This window comes from Scyliorhinus torazame, chromosome 1 (assembly GCF_047496885.1).
Source record: "Scyliorhinus torazame isolate Kashiwa2021f chromosome 1, sScyTor2.1, whole genome shotgun sequence".
Lineage (NCBI taxonomy): Eukaryota > Metazoa > Chordata > Chondrichthyes > Carcharhiniformes > Scyliorhinidae > Scyliorhinus > Scyliorhinus torazame.
In genome coordinates, this window is record NC_092707.1 from 49,498,300 (window position 1) to 49,515,167 (window position 16,868).

Below are 16,868 nucleotides of genomic sequence, written 5' to 3' on the forward strand. Positions count from 1 at the left end.
CAGGTTCCACATTGTGAATTCCTACCACAAATGTTTTTTCCACTTCCCACACGACTACCCAACAACCAGCATAGAAGAGTTGAGGAACCTGTGAAAGTTTTATTATTTGTTAAATTCAAGGCCTGACCACATAAATAAAAGGAAGTTTAAGAATATTTAAATATTGCATGGACCACTCCCCTGTTTGCACAATATAGAAAAGTCAGTTGGTGGATGAACTTCAGAACAAATAACTAACTTCAAAACTAATGAAACAAAATGACCATGAGGACAGTAAGTAGCAGACCACAAATATCGTGGGACACTCAGCAAACTGGAAATTAATAACCTGTTGGCCATTGCAGAACAAAAAAAAGTTTACAATGTCATATCTACACATTTGACTATAACCGTTCTTTAAATATTACCAATTTACCTCAAGAATCCATGTCCCATCACTTTAATAGTGGAAAATTAATTAAGATTTTTTAAAAACTGAAAATGCTGAATACCCAGGGCAGATCAGTCAGCATCCATAAAGAGAAGGCAGGTTATATTGTTTAGCTGTTGCACTGTATCCCCCAAGGTTCTGATGAAGGCATACGCCCAAATCATCCCAACTTGTTTTTCCTCTTTGACTTGAGTATTTCCAAATTTGCCTCTTTCAGAGATGACAGGAAACTTCAGACAGGAACCACTTCTAGTTTCTCTAAAAAAAAAAATGACTTTATTACACTTTATTTTTTAAAATAATACAATTAGGATGAGACATTGCTTTGAAATAAACTACATTTACAAATATTGCAAATTTTTGTTACATGTTCCTTTTCTTCCGTGACATCACCCGATCCCAAATGTCAAGTTTCAAACGGTTTGAATTCTCATTTGTTCCACTCCAAAGGAGGGCAGACCGACACATTGTCCATTGCAAACACAACAATTTACATCTCGTGTATGCTCCTTTATATTTAAATGACTAGAAGCATTACCTTAAGGCAAGGGTGGGGGTATAGGCAAGGTATTTGTTTTGCAGGACTGTGCATTGCCTTACTATTTACATATGCACTGCACAACATGTTCTCAAGGATCTTATCAAAACTGTGGCAGCATTTTGGTCAGCAACCTTTCTCCAAAATTTCTCATCACTTTTACTGTTTCCCAAAGTTATACTCAATTAATAATCTCAGTTAAAGGTGCCGGTCCTCTGAATTGTTACACCACCCCTGCTAAATTTTATTTCCTCTTGTACAGACAGGAGAACCTTATTTCACCAATTATAATTCAGAATAAATGTTTGATTCAAGCCAAGTTTAACTTGCTATAAGCAAATCCCATCTATCCTCAAGACTTTTTAAAAAATGTATTTAAACATGTATTTAAACAAGGATAACCTTTCTTTGTCTTTACATTCCCATTCCTGAGCCATTTGTTAAGTCCTTGACAAGACAAAGGGAAAGTACAGATAGGTCTGGTCTGTCCCACCCTTCATATTTTAGAGGAAAAAGTGCAGATTTTTTTGCCCTAATAAGAATAACGTTTTATTTGAATTCTTGAAGACAGAATGGATCGCTTTCCCAATAACAATTGCTTTATCGAAAGGCGGAGAGTCAAAGGGGAGGGAGTGAGAGAGAGAATCAGAGGGCAAAGGGGTAGATTCAGAAAGGCAGAATTCTGGCATGAACAACAATCACTAACAGTCGAGGGAAAGCAGCGAACACCTGCAAGCAAATCTGCTCCTTTGTACCATTTTACATGGTAGACTGGATCTGCCAAGCCTCTTTTGCTGTACTATTGTTCATAAAAGCACCTGTTTTGTTAGTGCATTCAAGACACCAGCTGCCTTTCTGGAGACAGTGTGCACATCCTGTTGAAATAGTCCAAGATCCATTTCAAGTGCCAAATTCTAAATGAAACAACAATCATTCTTCATTCATTGACTCGTCCAATGTAGGAATTCCAATCGCAGGCAAATTCTGGACATTGGATAACAGTTTCTTAATTATTCAACTTTTCAACGTGAGAAGCACCGTGCAAATTAACGTTCCGATGTGCAATCTCACAAATCTGGCTGCATTTTCAAGTTCGAAGAAATTAGTTAAGAGTTTATCAGGATTTCGCTATGTGGTTTAATGTGCCACAATTAATATATACACATCCTCGTGCCAGTGACCCTGAGCAGAACAGTTGTTCACTACAATCAGTGTTTATCAAATTATTCTTTCAAGAGCTAAAAGTTCTTTAAAACACATTTTCACCAGTTGTAATTGCATAGTTATAACTGCAAACCTAATAACGATTTTACACATTGAATATGTATCATGCCAGGAAAAAAACCCAAAATACCCCACAACCAACCCCCCAAATATATGCTTTCCACAATTGAGCCAATATTCCATAAGAATATCAGTTTTGCATTAGGTTAATACAGTATATACTTAACACTTCACCATGCAAACACTGCCCCTGCAAATAGCAGCAACACAATTAGATCTACAATCAGACACAGCACCTAACATTTTAAACGGAATGTGTGTCAGTCAATGTGCAGGTTTTATCAAGCTGTCATTACAAGAGATTACCTGGAGCTGTGTGAAGTAAAGTCAGTACTAGAGGACAAGTTATTTTAACAGAAATAATTCATTCATGTTGTAAATTCAAATCCAGAATCAAAATTTCAAAATGAGAAAGGGGAGAAATAGTTTCAGAGACAAAATCAATCCAATCTTTGGTAAACAGCATAAATAAAACCAACGGGTACCTCTGGGGTGACCTAAATTATTAGAAAGTATCTAATGGAGTGCTAATCTTCCTGGTCTTGAGCCATAGCCGTCATTGGTGTTGGGTCTGATTCTGCTTCTTGGCTTGAGTTGGTGCCCAGTCTCCAATCTGCTCAGGCGGGGCAATATTGAGGCACTGTAGCAGCATTTAGTCCTGGCACAGGCTTGGAGCACAAACTCGTAGCCGTCCAAGCAATCTAAGCTTGGTCTTTCCTGAAGTTAATGAGTTTAGCAGTCACCATGCAGGCTGTGGGAGCACCAATGCACCGTGACATGAAATGGCAGCACCTGGGTTCATGCCTTTAATGCCCAAATTCTCAACATGGGAAGTGACAGGCAGCAGGGCAGCCTCCAGATACTTCCAGGAGGTTACCAGAGCCACCGCTGGCTGCACTTGTACACATCCCAGTGACTGGGCGTAAAAGCTTTCGTCACGGAAGCAACTGGGAGAAACAAAATATTACAAAAAGGAGAAAGCCCCACCTTCCCGAAAACCTGGAGAACCATGTACCATGGAATAGTAAATTATTGTGAAATAAAAATCAGTGTTTAAAATGCTGTGCAGATGTTTCCAGTTGTGACTGACAAAGTGCACCTATTGCAGAACCATGCTGTGGCCTTAATGAATTGGGAATAATAACCTAAATGAAACGAGCTGCTTTGGGATGGACTAGGAAAGCCTCGCACTTAAAGCAGATCTGTCAAACACTGAAGAAGTGAGCCATAAACATTGCACAATAAGCCAAGAACCGACTCAAATCCCAATATTCAACATCGCTACGGTGTCTGCAATGGAAAAAGTTTGTTTTCTATTTAAATGAACACCATTAAAATTATTCCTCCAGGAACAGAGAACAATCCAGGGCTAGATATTAAGACAATAGCATTGATTATCTCCTGATTAATTCTATTTAGCAGCATAAATCGCACAGAGCCCCACTTCTGCAGGTACTGGGCAAGATACCAGTGCACAATGGGTAAAGTGTTTGGGTAACATGTAAACAATACATAAAACGCCACAGCGTCAGAGCTGTGCCCACCATTACTGTCTCTTTAAAATGGCTAGTCCCTTATCTAGGCCTGCCCATAAGGTTTTTAATGTGCGGAGTTCTGTTTAATGGTCAGTGCTGGATTTACTCTCCGACAGTCAGGAGCCATTTCCCCAACGAGTTAACAATGGACAATTTGGCAGTGATGGCGATATTTGTTGCTCAGCAAAGCTGTGGTTAAATAGTCATTGGGTAGTTGGAGCATTCACACTCCAGTCAAAGGCAAAACATAATCTCCTCCTTTCTACATTTGTCCTGCCAAAGAACCATTTCGACTTGCGGCAGCACAGACGGAGCAACAGGCCTCAGGTCTGACAAAATAAAATGCCAAAAATAAATAACCAACGTGGGGGACAAGGAATGAACTTTCAATTATGCACCCGGTGGAGAGAATTCACTTCACACCAAGCACAAGTGACTAGCTGTGAACTACATGGTGCATTTATTAATGAACTACAGAGTCAAATTAGAAATTTGAATAGGCAGATTTGGCTGTTGCTAGTTTACCCCCCCCCCCCCCACGTGTCTGGGTCAGAGCACTGGCCGGAGTGGTGGGTTTGTTTCATATTATGTTTTAAATGTAAACTTGGATCATTTGATGCAAATCCATTCCTGCTCTCCCTCCCTCTCTCACACGCACACAGAACAGGTTCCCAAACAGAACCAAGCAGCTGTCACATATCCAGACAGATTTGCCTAGAATCGTACAAAATGATCCAGGTTCAGACTTTGCATTACTTAACAAAAAGGACTAAATACCACCAGCCCTTGAACTGACAGAACTCAACACTAACCACAGCTCAATAGTCCTGGCGACAGGTGGACGCAGAATGTAAAAGAATCCAATGTAAATCAGCTATAATCGAGTATCAGCAATGATCTCTGCCCTGCCTGCTGTGTGCACTGCAAAACTGAAGATAGACAGGTAATCCGAAGGCTCTCGTCATCCCATCTATCAATCGATTCATTTCTCCTCTCAAACCATTCCCAATGTAGTACAGGCCACCAGCCTTTACTTCAATATTCATTATATTGAGAGATTAAGGTTTCAAAGCTTCCTGAAATGCATTCAACCGGAGATGCTTATAATAGTTTGGTTCATTTCAAATCAATACAAATGCAAAAGCAAAACAAAGATTTTAAAGCTGTAAACACAAGGGGTTCATTAGTTAGGTTAGACCCAGGAGTCTTCGTCATGGTTGACAGGTGGTGTTTCCCTTCCATCTGAGGTGGGTGAAGGCAGGAGGTCCTCTCTAGAACTCTGAAGTTCTTCTTTGTGCAAGAGTATTTTCTGCTTCAATTTCCGTCGAGAGTGACTGCCGTCTTGGAGAGAAATCTGAGGTGACCGTGGGGACTTCAGCGCTGGTCTACAGCTGACTGGTGTGGGAATTTGAGAGGGCCTCCTTTCTGGTCGATTGTCCGTTCGTGGTCGAATCTTGGGTCGAAGCTTCATCTTGTAGACAGAGGGCACTCGGTCAGGTTTCTTTAGCCCTTTCTTGGGTCTCATTTGTACAGCAGATTTGCGACGGGAATTTAGCTGGACATTAATAGACGACTCACTGGACGTCTCAATGAAGGACCCCTCACTGTTCTCATTCCCTTGATCATCATCCATGTTCAGAGTGGTAATTTTGTCCACTGTATTAAAGTCCTCCTGTTCAGTGTAGGGGGTGTCTTCATTCTGTTCTTCCTCCTGTTCTGGTGGACCGCTCTGACTGGAGACATTGTGCAAGTCCATCATATAGAATTTCTTTTCAGCCAAAGGACTTGACAGTATAGGCTCCCTTACATTCTCTATAGTTTTTAGAACATTATGACACCCTACATTCCATTCGGAGCCATCTACAGTGTCCGCCTGACCATATCCTTCCTGGATCTCACTTACCACTGAATTACAGTCACTGTACGAGTGCCCCAGTGGCATTGGTGTCAGTTTTTCTGCATCCTCTTTTTGCCTTTCTCCGAGGTGATTTTGCCGCTTATTCACTACGTTTATGGATGAAGTAGAGGAGGTTGTGGAGCAGTATGCAGAATCAGTCATCCTCTGCTCTGCTTTTTGCACTGGTTGGGCTGAATTAGTATCAAGAAACATTACAACGGTCTCGTTGCCACCACTCTCTGGCATGACCTGCTTTGTGTTTGCCAGAAACTCCTGCTCAAAGCTCCTGTACAGTTCTTGTTCTTTATTGGGATCGTGGCTTTGGGTAGAGTTAAATATTTCCTCCGAGCCACCCGTCTCGGATGAGGGGCTTGGAGGACACCCATTTGTGTCACTGCAGTCACTGCCATGGGAATCTACACAAACATTTAATGTGTTTTGATTATCATAATACAACATCTGCGGATTCCTTCTCCCAGTTCTAGAGGATGGCATTGGTTGTCTGGATAACGACGTTTTAGGCCCAGGACTAGATGATCTAAAGGGCACAGATTTCTTCCCCTTGGTGACTGCCGAAGTTGGACATTTTGTCTCCGCCTGTGTTGCATGCAAATGATTCAAGGCAAATGGAGCCGGTGATTTGGCTCTAGGCATTCTTTTATTTGGTTTTCCTTTATCGTTCTTTGTTTCATCGGCCCAAACCCAGGAATGAAGCCCCTCCTTCCCTCGGTTGATCATGAGGACGTCATCGCTGTTTTGTGACTTTTCCTTTTTGGACACAGCCATGTTCTGGCTCACCGCCCTGTTGGGCTCTCGGGAAATACGCGCGGTGCCATGGCTTTGCAGAGTTGTACTCGGGTATTGGCTCTGCCCTTCACATCCTGCACTCGGATCAGACGAGTCACTCTTTCGTCTCATTTGAGCAGTCCTTCTCTTTGAATCTTGTTGTGCCTCATTTCTTTTTATCACATGTTCACCTGCTGTTCTGTTTATAATCAAAATACCATCATCACTCAAGGCTTTACAAGCAGAAAGTGGTGTTTTCTGTCTTCTCGCCTGCGTGGGGATATTTTCACGGTCACCTGGTTGCCGCCGAGGTGTTGATGATTCTCTTGGCCTAAAATGCACAGAAAACAATTTTATCCATTGAAGATTTAATCTGATATACAACAGGAACGCTTTAGGAAAACTGGTTAAAATAATAATCAGTTGCACACTTATGCCATTGTTCGTGGCAGCAGTTTGACATACTCTCCCAAATGTTTCTGTACCTGCTGGGACAGTCACAACATTAATTTGAAACAATATATAGTTCATATAAAATTAGAAAGATATGCCCTCAGGTGCCCCACACATTATTCAACAACGAGGTTCAAACAGATGTTTGGGTGAGTGAGCTTTGAAGATGTCCTATTAAAAGGAGGAATGAGAGTAGGCTGGTTTAGGAAGGAAATTAGAGTACAGAACATAAATAGGCAAAAGCTGCAATGGCAGGACAAGGCGAGGTGGCAGGATAAGGTGAGCCAAAAGAAATTGGGAGACTTAGTTTCATAGGGGGCTAGACACGTGGAAGGGAAAGGCTAATAATGAATTAAAACAAAGGATAAAAAGTGTACCTTCAAGATATGAGGGGACAAGGTCTAATGTAGGTCATCAAGGACAGCCATGGTGGATTAGTGGGACATTACAGGATAAAAAATGAGCAGCAAAAAGATATTAGGTTTAGAATTTTGATATGTAACTGGCCAAACTTTGAATCACATGCAGCCCTTCTATCTATCCAACTCGGGAAATAAGAAAACATGAAGGGAGTTATTTTGGAGTTTTGGATGAGCTGAAATTTGGAGGGTGAAGAATGGTGGAGTTAGGCGATTACATTTTCCATGAAGCCAAAGATTCCAATGCTCCCATTAATTTACATATACGGCATACCGCCAAAAATGACCAACCTTGGCGTTCTGATTTAAGGTTTAGTCACCCAATGAGGCACAGTGGGCGGGATTCTCCGAGCCCCGCGCCGGGCCGGAGAGTCACTGCAACTGCGCCACACTGCCCCGACGCCAGCACGCGATTCTGTGAGGAGCGGAGAATCGGCGCCATATGCGTCGGCGCGTTTGGCGCGGTGCTGGTCGCGGGCCGCTGTCTGCGGCCGGGCTGCCGATTCTCCGGCCTTGATGGGCCAGCGGGAACTCTGCACGCAGGGTCGGGGCAGCCTGTGGGGGGGGGGGCTCCGATGGGGTCTGGCCTGCGATCAGGGCCTATCGATCGGCGGGCCAGCCTCTCCAGCCCCGGCCTATTTTGTTACGTGGTTGGCCCCTGAACACCTCCGCCATGTTGCGTCGGGGCTGGCGCGTTGAGGAAGTCTCCCGCGCATGTGCGGCGCCACTGCGCAAGCGCGGGTTGGTGCGGCGACACTGAGCATGCGTGGATTGGCGCGGCACCACTGCACATGCGCGGGTTGGCACGGTGCCCAGTTGGCGCCAGGGAGGCTGGAGCGGTGTAGACCGCTCCAGCACCGTGCTAGCCCCCTGTGGGGGCCAGTATTGGTAGTACCCACACCTGTTTTGCGCCATTGTGAAACGCGATGGCGTTCACGACGGCGCAAACACTCTGCCTCTGTTGCGGAGAATCCCGCCCCCTATATTTCTATTCTCTAGAAATAAATTACAGAATTCTACAGTGCAGAAGAGGCCCTTCAGCCCATCGAGTCTGCACCGACATATGAAAGTCCCTGACCTGCCCCAACCTAATCCCACTTGCCGGCCTCACTGGGCCGAGCACCGGAGGCTCACAGCAGTTCCCGCTCGCTACAATACTTAGAAATCTTTCTGGAGAATCGTGTCCTTTATCATTCTTATACCAAACCAAAACTAGTTATAATGCCAATCCCCCCATCACCCAAATCTTTCTGTTTTAAATGTTTACTCATTTTCCCCTAAAGCATGCAAAGTCTCTGCCTCAACTATTCCCAGTGGCAAAGCATTCCAGGCTGCAAATCTTCCTACTTGAAGAAATTTCTCTGACAGTCTCTTCTCATTTTATTATTGTTTATAAATACATTTTGAGTACCCAATTCATTTTTTTCCCAATTAACGGGCAATTCATGACCAATCCACCTACCCTGCACATCTTGGGTTGTGGGGGTGAAAGCCAACGCAAACGCGGGGAGAATGTGCAAACTCCACACAGACAGTGACCCAGAGCCGGGATCAAACCTGGGAACTCAGCGCTGTGAGGCAGCAGTGCTATCCACTGCGCCATCGTGCTGCCCCTTCTCATTCTATTATTGACTATTTTAAATTAATAGCCCTTTGTCACTGACTCCCCAACTAGTGGAAAGACTGGAGCTGAAAGTGGTCTTGGGCATCTCATGTGGAACGCGATAGTGAAGTAGCAATCAAAGACAATGACGAAGAATCAGGTAATGGTAAAACAAGCTGCCGATTTCACTATTGGCCAGTTTGCACCATCACCCAAAACCAATTTCAGCCCCAGTCTTTCCAAATTTATCCTATTGGAACATTGTATGATTTCAAAACCTTCCATTAAATCTCATTTCATAGAATCACAGAATACTACAGTGCAGAAGAGTCCGCACTGACAGATGAAAGGAGTCACCTGCCCGCCTAATCCCTTAGTCATGATGTGCCAAGTACTCATGAAATTAAAATGAAATGAAATGAAATGAAACCAGATACTTTTTAAAGGATGTGAGGCATCCCGCCTCTACCACCCTCCCAGGTAGTGGAGATTCCAGACCATCACCATTCTCTGGGTAAAAAAGGCTTTCCTCAAATCCCCCCGAAACCTCCCACCCCCCTCACTTTGAACTTGTGTCCTCTCGTAACTGACCCTTCAACTAATGGGGAACAGCTGCTCCCTGTCCACGCCCCTCATAATCTTGTACGCCTCAATCAGGTCACCCCTCAGTCTTCTCTGCTCCAGCAAAAACAACCCAAGCCTATCCAACCTCACTTAAACGTTCCATCCCAGGCAACATTCTGGTGAATCTTCTCTTCACCCCCTCCAGTGCAATTACATCCTTCCTATAAAGTGGCGACCAGAATTGCACACAGTATTCCAGCTATGACCTCACCAAGGTTCTATACAGCTCCATCCTGACCTCCCCGCTTTTGTAATCTGTGCCTTGATTGATAAAAGGGAGTGTCCCATATGCCTTTTTCACCACCCTATTAACTTGACCTTCTGCTTTCAGAGATCTATGGACAAACATGCCAAGGACTCTTTGTTCTTCGGAACTTCCCTGTGTCAGTCCTTTCATCGTATACTTCCTTGTTAAATTACTCCTTCTGAAGTGCATCACCTCACACCCTCACACTTTTCGGGGTTAAATTCCATCTGCCACTTATCTGCCCATTTGATCATCCTATCGATATCTTCCTGTAACCCAAGATATTCAACCTCACTGTTAACCATCCGGCCAATCTTTGTGACATCCGCAAATGTACTGATCCTACCCCCCCTTTTGTTATCTATGTCATCTATGGGAGAAAAAAAATCAGTGCAATTATAACTGCTCCCTGTCTTTATCTATAGACATTACATATACACACACACTGCATGATGGACTAGCCTAACAAGTGCCCATTCTTTAGAAAATAGTGATGAACTGGTAGTGCCCATGCAATATTCTATCAGCAAACTTCGCCTGGAGAGGAAGCCAATTGGAAAAAAAATGGGAAGAGGAAAAAAGGCTACTAAACAGAAACACTTCACCTGATATTCAATATAATAATAATTATAATCTTTTATTGTCACAAGTATGAAGTTACTGTGAAAAGCCCCTAGTCGCCACATTCCGGCGCGCTGTTCGGGTAAGCTGGTACAGGAATTGAACCCGCGCTGCTGGCCTTGTTCTGCAACACAAACCAGCTGTCTAGCCCACTGAGCTAAACCAGCCCTTTGTACAGAATTCAAATTAAATGTAAAGTCCTATGTTTTTCATGTATGGAACGATCTGTCTGGACTGTATGCTGAACACTTTTCCACTGTACATCGGTACACGTGACAATAAATCTAAATCAACAACTCCAGGAGATCACTGCACTGAAGCTAGTACTGACAGCCCATAGCAGTATAACAGAGCTAAACTGTAGGCTCATACCACTGCTCCACACACTCGGCACTGTCCACACATGACAAATATACTGTAAATAACTTATCTGAAAATTCAACCACATTTGGTACTGTAGTGAGGTAATAACCAAGGACTGGTCAGCAGGAAGGAACACAAGGCTGGATTATTAATAAAGTTTGAAAAATATATGAGATTCGGTACAAAGTAAAAATGAGGCAACTTTGTTGGTATTAATTGTGCTGCTTTCAATTTTGCCACATCTGTCTAACTTAACAAGAGGGAAATACATGATACTCCAAAGTTGTGATGGCTTTACTGGTGCCGCACAGGATCACATTATCAAATGTAAAATCATGCTTGTGGCTTTGCTAATCTTTCATGGGACCTCCCTGACAACAAATGAACAGGGTGAAAATCAATGGCAATCAGAAATGAAGTAATCAAAGCAAGATATTTACAGTATATCTGTCACCGGCAACACTCCTACATGAAGGACAATTCCTCATTTCAAGGAGGATTTGGTTGTCACGGTTGAAAGAGCATTTGCCCGATTAACCCCATTGACATTCTTGCATCTGAAACTACCATGCCCAATAGGGATGGCAATGGATGTAATTTAATAGCTTCGATCTTTCTGAGCACTCAAGGATATTTGATTCACTTATGCAATACAGTACTGTAGAAACTGGTCCGTTTATACTATATGGCAGAACCACACAGTGCAAACTAATTGTGAAAGCAACTGTTGTTCTCCGAACCAGCACTTCAAACATGAGCCATTCCCCTGTCCCCTGAGGGACAGGTCAAACAATATAGCCTTGGCACTGAATTTGGAGATGCTGTCTACAGCAAACAGAATATAAATGCTCAATTTGGACGAGCAATTAAAATAGTTTATTCAAATCTATACCGGGTGGCTCTCAATTGTTACAACTTGCTTTAGGACAATCATTTCCACAAGTTGGTCTATGGGTCACATGACTATGTTATTGCAGTGGTGACATCAAAGTAACCTCACGTTAAATGTAGGCCTGAGACCAGTGTAACAACAGGCCAGCTCTTAACTGCCATTAACAGTTTCACCATGGCCAAACATGTCATAAGAAAATTATAGATATGGAAGAGCATAACAGCTGCCTTCTTATGATTCACGTCATCATCGGAATCCCTTGATTAAATAATATTACTCACTTCCTGCTACCTTGAATTTTTAAAAATCCTGTACACAATATGCAGAACAAAAGTATTGCCTTTTGCATGACTGTCCTTTTAATCAGATCTGACTGAAGCCTGTTTAAACAGTTTGTTAAGTATGAAACTATATGGCGATGTTCTGCAATCACATTATTGGTTTCTTCCGGACTTGTTACAAAATTAAATCTATAATAAAATAAGAAATGCTCTCTTTGTCCAGGAAACCAGGAATGTTTAATTTTTCCTTGGCACGGCCTCTTGTGGACTGCCATTCCCTGCACCATACCCTCAATGTTCAAGGCCCCAAGGTAGGAATTCTCTTTCTAAACCTCTCTATCTCTCCCTCTCGAATTACCTCTTTATCAAAGATTTTATTCACACATCCCAGTACCCTCCATGTGATCCTAATGAACCAGTGTCAAATTGTGCTGCTGTGAAGTGCCTTGGGATGTTTTCCTTTATTAAATGGCACTATTATAAACACATATACGGCACGGTGGTAGTGGTTAGCACTGCTGCCTCAGAACACCAGGGACCCGGGTTCAATTCCAGCCTTGGGTGACCGTCTGTGTGGGAGTTTGCACTTTCTCCCCGTGTCCACGTCGGTTTCCTCCCACAGTCCAAGGATGTGCAGGTTAGGTGTATTGGCCTTGATAAATTGCCCCTTAGTGTCCAGGGATGTGCAGGTTAGGCAAGGTCACGGGGATAGGGCGGGGGACTGGGCAGGGTGCTCTTTCGAATGTCGGTGCAGACTCGATGGGCCGACTGGCCTTCTTCTGCACTGTAGGGATTCAATATAGCTGTGGATAACAAAAATAGTCTTCCACGTAGCATTGGATCAGAAGTAGTTACACAGTGTAAGAATTTGCATGCATGAAAAAGCAATTATCTCAATGCCCATGCCAGGAACAGATTGGAACTTGTTAATTCCCAATACCTGGCCTTCAGCAGATAAATTCTTAAAATCATATTTAATCATACAGCTAAATGCACTCACACGCAAATCTACATGCACAAATACTTAACAAGTTCAAACTTGTTGTTCACTGAATCATTTCCAAATCTAAAGTCAGATCGCTCTCCAGGATGTTTCCACATTCACGTTGCTAGGACTTGGAGATGATGTGTGGCCAGTTGGGGTAATGAAGAATGATAATTTATCATACCAGAAATCGTGCTTTGGAACTCATGAAATCGCTGCAGAATGCTGATTATATTTATATTCAGTTTTCTCCTGCATCCAAAACTGATTCAAGAACCCTGAAAGTTAATCACTTGCATACAATTATCGTAGAAACTAGTGCAGAAGGAGGCCATTCGGCTCATCAAGTCTGCACCGGCCCTTGGAAAGAGCACCCTACCCAAGCCCACACCTCCACTCTATCCCCAAACTAATCTTTTTGGACATTTTGCATGGCCAATGCACCTAACACATCTTTGGGGTTGTGGGGCAAAACCCATGCAGACACGGGGAGAATGTGCAAACTCCACACAGACAGTGACCCAGAGCCGGGATCGAACTTGGGACCTCGGTGCTGTGAGGCAGCAGTGCTAACCACTGCACGACCGAGCCGCCCACATGTCTCACATTTAACACTGACCAAAATTGGCAATTAAGTTGCATAGAAAAAGAAAAAAATGGGTAAGATGTAAAACAAGCTGCCAATTTACTACTGTCCCAAGATAATTTCACCCACTGTTTTTTAAAAATTCATTCACAGGATGTGGGTATTGCTGGCTAGGTCAGAATTAATTGCCCATCTCTAATTGCCCTTGAAAAGGTGGTGGTGAACTGCGTTCTTGAACCGCTGCAATCCCGGAGGTGTAGGCACATCCACAGCGCTGTTAGGGAGGGAGTTCCAGGGTTTTGACGTAGCAAAGTGAAGGAACAGTGAGATATATTTCCTAGTCAGGATGGTGAGGTGACTTGGAGGGGAACCTCCAACCGGTGGTGTTTCCATGCATCTGTTGCCCTGGTCCTTTGAGGATGTTAGTGGGTTTGGAGGATGCTGCCTGAGGAGCTTTAGTGAGTTACCGCAGTGCATCTTGTAGATGGTACACACGGCTGCCACTGTACATCAGTGGTGAAGGGAGTGAATGTCTGTGGAAGGGATATCAATCAAGTGGGCTTTGTCCTGGATGGTGTTGAGCTTCTTGAGAGTTGGAGCTGCACTCATTCAGGCGAATGGAGAGCATTCCATCACACTCCTGACTTGTGGCTTGTAGAGTCAGGTGGTGAGATACTCACTGCAGGTGGTTCGGTGGGTGTCACAGTGGTTACCACTGCTGACTCACAGGGCCAGGGACCCGTGTTCGATTCCAACCTTGGGTGACTCTTTGTGGAGTTTGCATTTTACCCCGTGTCTGTGTGGGTTTCCCCCGGGTACTCCGGTTTCCTCCCAGTCCAAAGATGTGCAGGTTAGGTGGATTGGCCATGATAAAAGTGTCCAGGAATATGCTGTTTAGGTTACGGGCATTGGGCAGGGTGGGTGGGGGAGTTGCTCTTTCAGAGGGTTGGTGCAGACATGATGGGCCGAATGGGCTCCATGAGAATTCCTAGCCTCTGACCTGCTATTATAGCCACAGTATTTATACGGCTAGTCCAGTTCAGGTTCTGGTCAATCGTAATCCCCAGGATGTCCATGTCAAATTAAAGACCAGTTCAATGCTATTGGGCTGTGCCCTTTAGAAAGTGGATTAAGACTGCACAAACTGAATTCATATCGGACCCATTGGAGGCAACTTTCAGTCCAGTGAGGTAGAAAATGTTCAGTTCATTGCACCTCATCAACTCTTAGGATTTTTATTTTACTGAACGTTTGCAATTTCAAGTAATGTACTAAAGGACCTGCTTTTAAAATCAGCCTGAACAGATTGGTTGATGAATAATTCATGCTATTGATCTGAAATGAATTAGCAGAATACTGGATTGGAAGTGCACCACCAGTGGGGAGGTCAGACTTTGCTTCCATAGGCCGGATATTTCATGATTTATACTAAGCACCAAGCAGCCAGTAGCTTCTCTATTCTATGAAAAATGATTTCAGAGTCGCATTAATTTGAAACTCAGGAGAGAGAAAGTGTTTTTCAGTATGTCATACTGCATCAGTAAAACCGGGGACATGGTCAACCTCTCTTATCAGTACCGAAACCTTCAGCTATCATGCTGCACAGTACATACTAGAAACCCGCTTTCAAAACCCATCACCCGTATTTACACATGTCCTCAACTTCGAAATGTGAGGTTATCTTCATTGGGAGCAAAAAGAGGAAGGCAGATTATTATTTGAATGGGTGTAAATTGAGAAAGGTGGATACTCAGAGACCTTGGTGCCCTCGTGCCCCAGTCGCTGAAGGTAAGCGCGCAGGTACAGCAGGCAGTAAAGAAGGCAAATGGTGTGTTGGCCTTCATAGCGAGAGGTTTGGAGTATAGGAGTAGGGATGTTTTACTGCAATTATATAGGGTATTGGTGAGGCCACATCTGGAGTATTGTGTGCAGTTTTAGTGTCCTTATCTGAGGAAGGATGTTCTTGCTATGGAGGGAATGCAGTGAAGGTTTACCAGGCTGATTCCATGGATGACAGGACTGTCATACGAGGAGAGACTAAGTTGGTTAGGATTATATTCATTGGAGATCACGAGGGTAAGAGGGATCTCAGAAACTTACAAAATTCTAACAGGATAGATTCAGAAAGAATGTTCCCAATGGTGGGGTAGTCCAGAACTAGGGGTCATAGTTTGCTGATAAGAAGTAAACCTTTTAGGACTGAGGAGAGGAGAAATATCTTCACCCAGAGAGTGGTGAATCTGTGGAATTCGCTGCCACAGAAAGGAGTTGAGGCCGAAACGTTGTGTAATGTCAGGAAGGAATTAGATATAGCTCTTTGGGCTAAAGAAATCATGGGATATGAGGGGGGAAGGCGGGTTCAGGGTATGGAACTTGATGACCATGGTCATAATGAATGGTGAAGTAGGCTCGAAGGGCTGAATGGCCTCCTTCTGCTTCTATCTTCTATGTTTCTAGGTTTCAAAAACATTGTACACCTACCTGTTGGGCCACCTCAACACTTGCTCAGGTCTCATTTAATGCTTGGGACGTTTTACCACATTTAAAGTCCTATAAAAATGCAAATTGCTGTTATTCGAGTTAGAGACTCCATTTGTTGAAAACTTCCCTCAATGAAGGAGTTTCGAGTTGCTAAAATCATGTACCTTCTATCAGGAGCTACAATTCTTACTGGGTCAGAATGCAAATTCAAGCTGGGCGAGTTCAAAAAAAGTCGGATGTTTCCAAGCGGAGAATTCGCGAAGGGCATGCCGAGGAACATCCCAGTTTGAAGCCAAGTCTGCACTAAGCAAGAGGGTGGGATTCTCCGGCCCCGCTGCAGTGAATGGGAGATTTGGCTGAGTGCCAAATTCTCTGTCCTCGCCGGCAGCGGGCGGGCTCACAATGGAGAAACTGGAGTCGAAGACGACCACGAATGGCTTTAGCAACTTTGCAGTAGGAAAGAGAATTTCTGCACTTTTTACTAATCTAAATGAAAAAATCCGGCGTGGAATGATATGTAGTTAAGATCAGAATCAGTGCTGAAAGCACACAGATGGAGGCACTGATTGTCTAGGTTCACGCAGGAGGAACGAGTACTTAGGTTAACAGGGCTGCTGGCACCACAATCCATTAAGAATCGACCCCATCGACTGGCACAGTGGTTAGCACTGCTGCATTACGGCACTGAGGACCTGGATTTGATCCCAGCCCCGGGTCACTGTCCATGTGGTGTTTGCACATTCTCCCGGTGTTTGCGTGTGTCTCATCCCCACAATCCAAAGATGTGCAGGGCGGGTGAATTGGGCACACTCAAGTGCTCCTCAATTGGGAAAAGAAAATTGG

At 43.8% G+C, this 16,868-nt stretch overlaps 1 protein-coding gene across 1 annotated transcript in view; it reads right to left on the bottom strand.

Moving 5' to 3' along the window:
• Positions 1-691: 691 nt before the first annotated feature.
• gas2l1 (growth arrest-specific 2 like 1) overlaps positions 692-16,868 on the bottom strand; it is an 85,231-nt gene continuing 69,054 nt past the window's right edge. Inside the window, exon 5 of the mRNA XM_072490741.1 lies at positions 692-6,801. Within this exon, the coding sequence (XP_072346842.1) occupies positions 4,980-6,801 (1,822 nt within the window). The 3' untranslated portion in view covers positions 692-4,979. The remainder of the gene's footprint in view (positions 6,802-16,868) is intronic.